This window comes from Corvus moneduloides, chromosome 8 (genome assembly GCF_009650955.1).
Source record: "Corvus moneduloides isolate bCorMon1 chromosome 8, bCorMon1.pri, whole genome shotgun sequence".
Classification (NCBI taxonomy): Eukaryota; Metazoa; Chordata; class Aves; order Passeriformes; family Corvidae; genus Corvus; species Corvus moneduloides.
In genome coordinates, this window is record NC_045483.1 from 14,237,540 (window position 1) to 14,248,550 (window position 11,011).

At 60.3% G+C, this 11,011-nt stretch overlaps 2 protein-coding genes across 3 annotated transcripts; both read left to right on the top strand.

Moving 5' to 3' along the window:
• Positions 1 to 2: 2 nt before the first annotated feature.
• MARVELD1 (MARVEL domain containing 1) lies at positions 3 to 2,832 on the top strand. Its single transcript, XM_032115652.1, has one exon. The coding sequence runs from the start codon at positions 401 to 403 to the stop codon at positions 926 to 928; it is 528 nt and encodes a 175-aa protein (XP_031971543.1). The 5' UTR covers positions 3 to 400; the 3' UTR covers positions 929 to 2,832.
• A 1,384-nt stretch (positions 2,833 to 4,216) lies between these two features.
• Positions 4,217 to 9,185, top strand: ZFYVE27 (zinc finger FYVE-type containing 27). 2 transcript variants are annotated; one of them, XM_032116777.1, is made up of 12 exons: positions 4,217 to 4,471; positions 4,557 to 4,627; positions 4,698 to 4,884; positions 5,055 to 5,150; positions 5,340 to 5,452; positions 6,167 to 6,297; positions 6,645 to 6,716; positions 6,876 to 6,896; positions 7,077 to 7,221; positions 7,528 to 7,574; positions 8,062 to 8,143; positions 8,368 to 9,185. In XM_032116777.1, the coding sequence occupies exons 1-12, from the start codon at positions 4,275 to 4,277 to the stop codon at positions 8,430 to 8,432; spliced, it is 1,227 nt and encodes a 408-aa protein (XP_031972668.1). In that variant the 5' UTR covers positions 4,217 to 4,274; the 3' UTR covers positions 8,433 to 9,185. The 2 variants fall into 2 exon arrangements, with proteins under 2 accessions (XP_031972668.1, XP_031972669.1); XM_032116778.1 differs by lacking the exon at positions 6,876 to 6,896.
• The last annotated feature ends 1,826 nt before the right edge of the window (positions 9,186 to 11,011 follow it).

Sequence of the window (11,011 nt, forward strand, 5' to 3'; positions counted from 1 at the left end):
ACCTCTCCGAGGGGAATCCCAGATGACGTAAGGGGAACCCCGGCGCGCGCCCCCCGCCGGCCGCCGCACGGGGTCCCGGTGCGCTGTCTCTGGGCCCCGCCGCCGGCATCGGTCGCCGTCTCCTTTCGCGCCCGCGTTGTTGTCCCCCCTCCCCCCCGGCGGCAGCAGCACGGGAGGGGCGCGGCGGGCCCTGCTCGACGGCGCATCCGCGGCGGCTCTCGGGTGTCATGATGGGCTGGCCGGAGGTGCGGCGGGGCGCGGAGGCGGGGCGGGGAGGAGAGGAGAGGCCCCGCGCGGGGAGGACCGCTAAGTGCCAGATGTTTGGCAACGGCTGGGGAGGAAGTCGCTGCCGGGGCCCTGAGTCCCGCCCGAGCCGCGCCGGAGCAGGCAGGGCCGCGCCATGGCCCGCACGGCTCCTCCGACAGTGCCGCCGCCCCCGGGGCCGCCGGCCCGCGGCTCCCTCAGCCTCCATCGCGCCTACCTGCGGAGCCCGCTGGGCCTGCTACGCCTGGGGCAGCTGGCGCTGGGCGCTGCCTTCTGGGTGACGGTAGCGGCTCATAAGTACGAGGGGGCGGCTCACTTCGCTCTGTTTGCCGCCGTCCTGGTCTGGCTCCTCACCCTGGCCCTCTTCGGGCTGAGCCTGCTGGGGCGCTGGGAGCTGGTGCCCTGGCTGGGCTCCCGCTGGCTCCTCACCAACCTGGTGCACGACCTGGCACTGGGCGTGGGGCTCTACGCAGCTGCCACTGGCATCATGGGTCACAAGGCCAAGCAGAGAAGCTTTTGCAACCTGCCGGGCTACAGCCAGCATTGCCTCTACAGTGCCTACCTGAGCGCCTCCATCTGCGGGGGCATCACTGCCTGCCTGTACCTCTTCTCTGGGCTCTATTGCCTGTCACGGCGTTGCCAGGACCAGCGAGACATCATCTGAGATCCCGTGCCACTTGGCTCCCCTTCTCAGCCACCGACAGAACACAGCCCGTCTTTGGGATGACATGACCCTGCCGCCCCATCCTCTCCTGGCTGACTGCACTGCAATTCCTCCAGAGACTCCTGCACAGATGGATGGACAGACAGAGGACTTCGCCGAGCATGGCTTTCGCTGCAACGCACCGAAACACCGTGGACACCCAGCCACTGCACAGGCCCTTCTCCCACCCCTGGACAGACATAGGCTACTGCAAGTGGAAGGACCCAAATGGGGAGCCCCTAAGAGGGATACCAATCTTTGGGAGCCCTCCTAAGACTCCAGCCAAACTTTCCTGCCCCTGGTCTTGCAGATGCTGCATGCTCAGGTGGGTGCTGACCAGTCCCTGGGGTGGAGGGAGACTGGCCTGGGGGAGCTGAGCTGGGGGCAGCAGTGCCTAGTGGAGTTGGATGGTCATAAACCCCTCTGACCTGCTGGCAGCCTCTTCTTGCTATTCCAGCTGTATGGTGCCTCCACAATTCCCTAAGGGAGGCTCTGAACTTGGCTTCCCCAGCCTGGGCCCCTCTTCCTGTCTGGCCTGAAAACGTCCTTCATCGTATTGGAGCCCCAAAGGGCTCGGTCCCTCCCTGCCCTGCACTCTGGGGGTGTGGAGATACCCAGGTACTGCACAGCCAGATCCAGCATCACCCCAGTCCGGTGTGGGGATTGAGCAGGGGAGCAAGGCCTCCATTGCTGCGTAGTGAGGGGAAGGGCAAGTGGAGCTGTAACCTGTCCGTCACCCTGGGCAGGGGGTAAATTCCTCCAGCCTTGGAGTTTGTTCAGTCCTGGGATGGGGCCAGGTGCCCTTGGGGTTGAGGGGAACCAGTCATGGGGTTGTTCTCTCCTCCTGCTGTCCTATAGAGATGTTTGTAGCTCCAAGCCACCCAGAGCCACTGAACCAGCCCTGGGGCCAGGCTACTCCAAAAGGGACAGAAACAGCCTCGCTGATGGTTCTGGAGATCAGCCTGCAGCCCTGCCTGTCTCTGCTGCACTTGGTTTATCATCCTGGAACATTCCCATCTTTGGACTCTCTGGGACTGGGCAGAGCCTGGAGACTGTGGTGAGGTGGAAGGGAAGGGTGAGCATTACAGCATGGCAATGCTAGGCTGTGCTAGCACTCTGACCATGGGGGAGCTGGGGCCAGGCACTGTGGGACCACAGCCTATCTTGGAGAACAGAAGAGGACACCAGCACTGGAGCCAGCCCAGCCCTGGATCAGCCTCCACAACTCACCGGGTGCCAAGCCCTGATGAGGCCATGTAGGGCTGACTTGAGAAATGGGCAGCCAGAGACAGAATTTTTGGAGCAGCACCACACTAGGGCTGTCCTGCCACAAGCCCTCCTCACCCTGCCTAGAGGCAGGTCCTCTCTATTGCTCCCAGTGCGAGGAAGGGTCTGCTCCAGTCTCTGTGTAGACTCAGATCAGTGAGATGGGTGTCCCCAGCAGCTGGCCACAGCTGGCTGTTGCCTGGGGTTCCCTGGAGCCTTTTGTGAGGTGGAGAGCAGCAGCCATGGTTGCCCTGGGGGCTTGAAGGGGTCTGGGATTGGTACTGGGTCACCACTTCCATCATGATGTGCTGTCCCAGTGTGCACCCCATCATGCTCAGGGGCCCTGCTAACCCGCAGGCCCTGGGTGGGACGTGCTGTCTTTGCCTGGTGTCAAGGCTGGTCCCTGACACCACCTGCCTCTGCCTACTCTGGTGCGGCCATTGGCTCAGGCTGTCCAAAATGCCCTCGGTGCTTCTGCCACCACAAGTGCCTTTCCCTGGCTTTCTGCAGCCCTGTCTGTCACACCAGCTCTATCCCCTTACAGCCTCCTTTCAGGTGCCAATGGATTCACCTTCCAAATAAAGCGATGTTGGCGCTCACTGAGTGTCTGGGGCTTTGTGATGGGCTGGGACCTGCTGGGTATGAGGTCTGAGCTGAGATCACACCCAGGTCTCTAGCCCTGCACCCTGGGGCCTCTCTGCTTGGAGCCTCTGGCCATGGTCATGAAGTCCTGGGGTGCTCTAGGGTCACAGGCAGGCTCCCTGGTGCTGAGCCACTGCTCCTGCTAGAGAGGCTTAAGCCTCTGCCCTTGAGGACAGGGACTATCCCTGGCCCCGCTGCCTGTCCAGAGACAGGGCACAGCCTGATGCTCACATGGGGCTCCCAACAGAGCAGAGGGAAGCCAAGTCCGCAGGGTTCTGTGGCTATGGGATGCACTGAGGACAGGATTTAGTTGCATTCCTAAGGGCCTTGTCACTCCATGCTGAAAGGACCTTCTGTCCCAGGGCCAGGGCACTGCTGGGCAATCATGTACACACTGACTGGCCCTTGGTGGGTCAGGGGCCAACGGAGGGCTGCCAGCATCTCCCAGGACTGGCTCCAGCTCTGGGATGCACTCTTGGGACAGGGTTGAATCTTGGACCTGGACCCACAGCTGAGATGTCACTGGGAACCCAGCCTTCTGCCTATGGGACACACACCCTGTTCATCAGAGGCTGCAGGCAGCTGGCAGCAGCACTGAGCCCTCATTGTTCAACAGCCATCACAGGGTTATAACAAGGTTAGAACTTTTGGCATCAGATGAAGCCCAGGATTCCCAGAGCATTCCTGGGAGCCAGCATCCCTGCTCTACTGCAAGCACCTTTCAGGACAGCCCATGGTGCCTGGAGCAGTGCGAGCAGGGCTGCAGGCAGTGCACCCAGGGCTGGGCTGCTTTGGGGGCATGGAGGGGCAGCAAATGAGCTGCCAGCCAGGCTCACGGGCCCGTGAGGAACCTGTTGTTCTCTTCCAGGGACTCTGGGTGCGGGGCTGCTCTCTGGTCTCTCCTGGGGGAGAGGTGGTCCAGCAACGGGCTCATGGGGACAAACCCACCGTGCCCGACACAGCTGGATGCAGGCCATGCAAAGACCCAGACTGGAAGTGAGCCCTGAACCAAGATTAGACCCGGATCAGTGCCCAGCCCTGGACCGGGACCGGATCTAGGCTGTGCCTGAGCCCTACACCAGAGCAGACCCGAATCGGGACGGGGCCGAACCCCGTGTCTAGACCGGGCCCACCGAGAATCGGCCTCGAGCCTCACGCCCAGAGCGGCCGCAGGAGCCATCACGCAGCCTGGCACCCAGCGCGGGCAGAGGCGGGCGGGCCCCGGCACGCCGAGGCGGCGGCGAGAGCGGCCCGTTCCCCGCGGGCGGGGCCCTGCGCCGCGCCCGGCCCGCCGCTCCCATTGGCTGCGCGCGGGATCGCGGCGCGCCCGGCCGCGTCACGGGAGCGCGCGGCGGGGTCGGGCCGAGCGCGGCGGGGCCGCTCCGCTCCCGGTCCCGTCATGCAGGCGGTGGAGCGGGACGGGGCGGCAGGCGGCCCCGAAGGGGCCACGGGAGCCGGTGAGGCCCCGCCAGAGCCGTCGCCGCCCAAGGCCGCCGCTGCTTTCGACTTGCTGGAGCTGGTGCGGAGCTACCGGCGGCTGGAGCTCTACCTGGAGCCGCTGCGGGACGCCGCCGAGGGTGTCCGCTCCCTCCTCCGGTAGGTGCGGGCTGGGCCGCGATCGAGACTGAGACCGAGACCGTCCCTGGGGTCTCATGTCCCTTACCTTCCCCTCTCTCGGCAGGTGGCAGCGGCCTGTGTGCTCTCTCCTGGTCTGCCTCGGCCTCAACTTCCTCCTGCTCACTCTCGGCCAAGGTGCGTGTCAGGGGTCAGGGCTGGTCCCCTTCCCGGACCGTCCGGGCTGACGCTGTCCCGTCTTTTCCAGCTGCCTGGTACTCGGTGCTCGCCCTGCTGGTGGCGGTGCCGGCCCTGCTGGGTTACCTGCAAGAGACGTGCCGGGCCCGGCCTTCGGAGCCGGAGCTGGTGCGCAGGAGGTACCACAGCATCCGCAGGGAGGATCTGCGCAAGGTGCAGCTCTCGCGGCAGGAGGCCGTCGCCCAGGTCAAGAGCTTGTGAGTCCCTGGGGCCGCCCCAGCGGTGGCACTGTGGGAGCCTCTGCAGCCAGAAGGGCTTCTCAGAGGCTGTGCAGGGCTTGTGCCAGTTTGGCCACCGTAACCCGTGTGAATGTGGGGGAACGAGGGTGTGTGTTTGTAGAGCTTTTTTGTGACTGTCTCATTCGCAGCCTGATCCAGCTGGAGGGGTTTCTGAGCGGGATGTGCTGCAGCTGTGAGGCAGTGTACCGTGTGCTGTACTGGGAGAACCCCACTGTCTCTTCCCAGTGAGTAGTACTGGGTCAGGCACCCTGTGGTGGGCTTGGTGGGGAGAGGGGCTCAGCCAGGCCTGCGGCGCCTTGTTTGATTTGTTTGGTACTTGGAGAGAACAGGTGGAACACCAGGTGAAGGAAGGGGTTTTATTTTGTCATGTGGGTTGCTCTGACTTGACCGCAGTATCCTGCTGCTTTCCATAGGTTTTATGGGGCGCTGCTGGGCACTATCTGTGTCCTCTACCTGCTGCCCCTCTGCTGGGTCCTGGCCATCCTCAACAGCACCCTCTTCCTGGGCAACACCCAGTTCTACCAAGGTATGAGACCTCCCTGGAAGTGCCCTGTGTGGGATGGGTTGGGGAAAGGCCCTCTGAAGCCAGGGATCCTGCCCTGGACCTCCCTCTTACATGAGCCCACTGTCCTGTGTCAGGCTCCACCATAGACCCTGAACCTCCCTGAAAGCAATGATGTCCTAGGGGTGGTGCTCAGCAGCCCAGGGTGGGTGGTGTAGTCCTGGGGCTCAGCTGTTGGAGGTGAGAGTCTCTCCTGATGTGTGTCCCAGCCCAGGTACTGTTTCCTTCTCTTCTCTGTGGTGTGGCAAACCAGGGTCTGTCAATGCAGCCTGTGTGTGGGCATCTCCACCCCTCTCAATCTCTGACCCTGCTCTTCAGAATTTGAAACACATTCAGTGCCTGTGGCAGTGTATGATACAGGCTTGAAAACCTGCCATTGGAAGGGAGAGGAGCCCTCTTCTGTGGCTTGTGCTGGAGGAGTGCTGGATGTGTCTGAGCTGTGACCTTGGCCCCTGCTGCTCCCTGTCTTGAGCTGGGGCAGGTGGTGGAGGGGGGTTCCCTTCTTCCCTAACTTTGATGTGTGAGCAGAGGAGGACTCAGGACATCTGATGAGTGAATGATATGTGTCAATGCCCCACCTAGAGCTCTGGAGATCAGGTCTTGCAGCTGGCTTTTGTGTGGTGTGGCTGGGAGTAGGGAAATGCCACTCTACTCCAGCTGTGTTCCCCTCTTAACCAGTGATAATGGAGCTCAAGGCCTCCATCGAGCAGTGTGTGGGCTCCAAACCCCTCGAGAGCACTCCAGAGCCTGCTGAACCCCTGCCACCAGCTGCTGCCCCAGATCGGACCCCCACCCCCACCAGCACAGAGGTGAGATAGGGGCAGGGCTGGCAGTTGTGGGATGGGAGCTGGAGAGCCAGCCCTTGGGTCTGACCGTGCCTGTGTCCCTCTACACACAAACTTCTTCCAGCTGCCATCTTTGCTGGAAGCCTGTGAGCCACTCCCAAGTTACTGGGATGCTGCTCTCTGCTGTGGGGGCTTGGCTCAGTCCTTTTGCCACATATAAAGATGTGGTCTGAGGAGGCAGGGGCACACCTCACCTGACACTTGTGTCACCTGGGGACAGATCAGTTGTCCTGGAACCTGCTCAGAAATGTGGGGCCATCTTTGGACAGAGGCAGGGGAACAGCAGGACTAGCTTTGTCTATCTCTTGTAGGACCTTACCCCTGGCAGTGTGGAGGAAGCGGAGGAGGCAGAACCTGATGAAGAGTTCAAAGATGCTATTGAGGTTTGAGACTGGTTGGGGTAGGCTGTGCCTGCAGGGTAGCTGAGGTGGGAAAGGGACAAAGGCCTTGTTGGGCCTACCAGGTGCTCAGGGAGGGTGGCTGTGGGGCTGGTGCCTCTGACTCTGTCTGTACTCCCTCTCTGTCCCATGCTGCGGGAGAAGGAGAACCAGCTGCTGGTCATGGTGAGTACTGCCATGCCAGGGTGTGGCATCTCCTCCCAGCTGGAGCTTTGCCTGGTTTGTTGGTGGCTTGTAGAAATGCCAGGTGGAGCACGCTGCTTGTGCCTCTGGTGTGGGCTGCCCTGCAGCCCTCAGTGTGCCCCCAGCCACCCTGTGGTGCTCAGCTGGCTCTGCTCTCTGCAGGAGGATGATGAGAGCTCTCAGTGCTCAGCAGATTTTGACCTCAGCCTCCCAGACAATGGTTTTATGAGCAAAAACGAGGTGATCCGCAGCAAGGTGTCGCGCCTGACTGAGCGCCTGCGCAAGCGCTACCCCAGCAACAACTTTGGTGAGTTTGGAAGCAGGTGCTTCTTGGGGGAGCTCAGCAGCGTGGGGTCTGTGCTGCTTCCAGTAGTGACCGTAGGACTGGGAGTGGAGAGGGTGGTGTGGTACTTGCTAGGGCTGTGCTGACACCTCCAGTGACCTTTTCTACTCCATGGGGAGGAGGGTCCCAGCACTCCTAGGAAGGGCACAGACAGGAAGGTGCAGCAATGTCATCTCTGAGCTGAGCCTTTACAACAGCTATGGATGTTCTTGTGCCACTTGCAGCCCCAGGCAGCAGAGCCCTGCCTGACCTCTGCTCTCTTTCTGCCAGGGAGCTGCACGGGCTGTGCCGCCACCTTCTCTGTGCTCAAGAAGAGGGTGAGTCTTCAGCTTCTGCCTCAGCTTGCTGTCTGCACCTGGGGCAGAGGTGTTGCTCATGTCTGGCTTGACCCGGATTTCTCCAGCAGTTCAGGTGTCTCGCCTCGGTCACAGCCCAGATGACCTCAGCTAAATGCTAGGTGTTGTCACATGCCTAATGGTACCAGGGATTCCTCGTGTTGTGGAGCATTTGTCCATTTACTCCTTTGGAGGCTGCCTCAGGCCAAACCCACATTGTTATGTGTGTTACTGTAGAAGGTACCTGCTCTGTGCCCTGGTTTAGTCCATTTCCTTTGGCCTTTCTGGTGAAGCAGAACATGGGTCTGCTAGTTGGAATGACCTGTTGCCTTATCTGAGCTCTGTGTGTGATGCTTGGCACACAGTCTGTGGGCAACTCTCAGAAGGAGGTGTAGACTTTTGGCCCCCTTCATTTACTCCTGGGCTAGTCTGATACACATCTGGGGCTCACCTCCATCCTTCTCCACAGCGGAACTGCAGTAACTGTGGGAACAGCTTCTGCTCCAGGTGTTGTTCTTTCAAAGTCCCCAAGGCCGTGATGGGAGCCACAGGTGAGTTGAAAGGTGGGGGGGGAAGAGCTCCTGCTTCCACCTGTTCTGTCTGCTCAGCCATTTGCCCCAGCCCTGGTGGGGAGGGTAGACAGGACGTTCCCAGCACAGCCTGGCTTGGGACAGAGCAGTGATGAATTTGCAGCTCTGGAAGCAGCTTTATGGCTGGGGTCCCTAGCCTGTGGTGGGAAAGGGGGAGCATCTCTGACATCTGCTTTCCTTTCCAGCCCCGGAGGCTCAGAAGGAGACAGTGTTCGTGTGCGCTGTCTGCAACCAGCTGCTCATCAAGTGATGAAACAGGCCCAGCCAGCTCCTGTGTCCTGCGCTGTGACACCTGGGACAGTGGGCAGGCAGCCTTGCCGCTGGGAGCCTGGACTGTTTGGATCCCAGCGTGGCATTCCCCTGCCAGAGGACGCTTGCACTTGCACTCCTCCTGCCAGCGCCAGGCTGGATGGACCAGCTGTCCTTGCCATGCACCATCTGGGTCCCTGTGGTGGAGCATTGCCCACAGTTGTGCCCCATCCTCACAGCTGCTCCAAGCCCTGGGTGCTCTCTGGCACTTGCTGTGCCCTGCCATGTGCTTGCCCAGGCCCTTTGGCCTGGCTCAGTGATGGAAGAGCCATCCTTCCTACTCATGGTCCTGCCTTTGCCTCCTGGCTGGGGCAGAACAACCTCAGGGCTCTGTCCCTACCTTTCTCAGCACTGTGCTATAAGTGACTGTATTTTTGGGATCAAGTCAGAGCTCCTCCTGCATCCCTTGAGGTCTAGACTAGCTAGGTCTTTCATCCAGGCTCAGCTGAGACTCTGCTAGTCACTCCTGTGCTCCTCAGCCTCACTGCCTGCAGGTTTAGTCTTTTACCCCCGAATTTGGCTGTAGCCCAGAGGAGGAAAGAGACTGAGTTTGGGTTGGGCTGTGTGGCTGGATCTCCAGTGCAAGAAAAGGCAGGAGTTGGTGCTGCTCTGTGCACTTAGTGACTGCTGCTTTCTACTACAGATTAATATATAATTGCATATAGAGAATGACCAATAAATCTCTTGTCCTCAACTGGCTCTTGTGTCATCATCCCAGTGAAAGCTGTCCCAGTCCCAGGTCACTCTGACACCTCTGTGGCCTTGGCCCTGCTGTCCTGCAGGTGCTTCTGGAGAAATGGTGTGTCTGTGCCACCAGCTCTCTGTGCTTTACTGGAATTCCCATCTTCTGTCCTGCTGTAGCCTTGTTTGCCCCCTGCTCAGAGCTGTGTGCAGCTGCCTGTCAGCTGTGCCAGGGCTGGATCCTGCTGGGCTGGAGCCAGGGAGCACCTCAGCTCTGACAGGAGCTGCTGAGCTTCGTCTGCCTCCTGTGGCTGCTCCTTCCCCTGCCCTCCCCAGGCAGTGGTCCCACCAGCTGCCTGTGTGCACAAGGATGACCTTTCCTTGTGTGAACAGCAAAGCTCCCAGCTATCCCAGGAATGTGACCCTGGCTGCTGTGCAGCTGGGAACAGCCATGGCCTGGGTCCCTGCCAGCCAGCTGCAGCTTCCTCCAAGCCAGGGCATCTGGGGGGCCAGTGCTTTTGGGCTGCCAGCGCCCAGTGCCTGCCAGGCTGTGACACCCACCACTCTGAGAGGTTGCTGGAGCCCAGACCTTGCTGCAGGCTCTATATCCCACCAGTGTGGGAGCTCCTATGGGGCAGGCAGCCTAAACACTCATCTTGGATGTGGGTTCATAAACTCTTTCACATGGAAATCTGGGGAAAAGCTGGAATTTGATGATGAGGGTGTCTGGGTTGTGCTGGGTGTGCAGGGGACTGGTGTGCAGAGGGCTGAGCAGTTAAGTGGGGGCAGTGGAGCAGCTGTAACATTTGGGAGGGGGCTGTGTAGCACCCCAAGAGCTGTGGGTGGGTTTGTGAGGGTGTCTGCAATGGGATGATTACTGGGCTGGGAGGGGTGAGCTTGCTCAGACGGCTGACAGTGGGAGGCAGAGGAGCTACTTATATTTCTAGAGGAAAACACTTGGAGCAATGAGCATGATGGCCCTGTATGTCTGAGCACTCTCTGGGAAGATGCTAATGACACAGAGTACAGAGGGCTACAGATAAACTTAGGCTGTGGGAGATGGGGTTTTATTTATGCTTTTTAAGTTGTGCAGTAAAATGTCATAATTGACAGTGTTTATTCCTATGGAAGTGTGCTCAGCAGTCAAGCTCTGAACATACCTTCTAATAATATTTGAATTTTTTCCCTGTTTTTTTTTTCCCAGTGGCCAGGGAGCAAGGTGGAGGCAGTGAGTGCCTGCTCCTGGTGTGAGGCTGGGGCAGGGGCTGGCTGCCCCATATTCCTGGCTGGCTGTGGGGCAGGGGCACAGGCACCTCTCCCTGGCCAGAGCAGGAGATTTGGGCTCTGGAGGCTGACCAGTGGGGCCAAGACCATGGCCAAGGAGGGCAGAGGGAAAAGAGGTCATCCCAGAGCAGGGCAGGTGCCCAGTGCTCTTGTCAGCCAGAAGAGGGTGGGAGCAGACATCCTGCAGCCTCAATTTCCCTCTTGTCCCAGGAGGCTCCCTGAGGCTGGGCCAGCTCCGAAGAGAAGACGCAGTGTCAGGCAGCCAGGCACTGGGTAAATATCCTGGCGACCACCTTCGGGCCCTCCTCATGCTTTGGGACGGGTGGATACAAATATGCACTGGGTAAACACGGCTGGGTCATTCAGGCTGCCCCCTTGCCAGCTGGAACTGGGGGGCAGCTGGGGAAGTGGAGCTGAGCTAAGAGACAGCGCCCTGCTGCCATCAGAGGGGCCGGGCTGAGGGCTGCCCTGGTCCTTGGGCTCTTGGGAGGGTCCTGGCTAGTGTAGGTGGGTGGCCCTAGGAATCTTTTCAGAGGAGGCTGGAGGTTGTGGCAT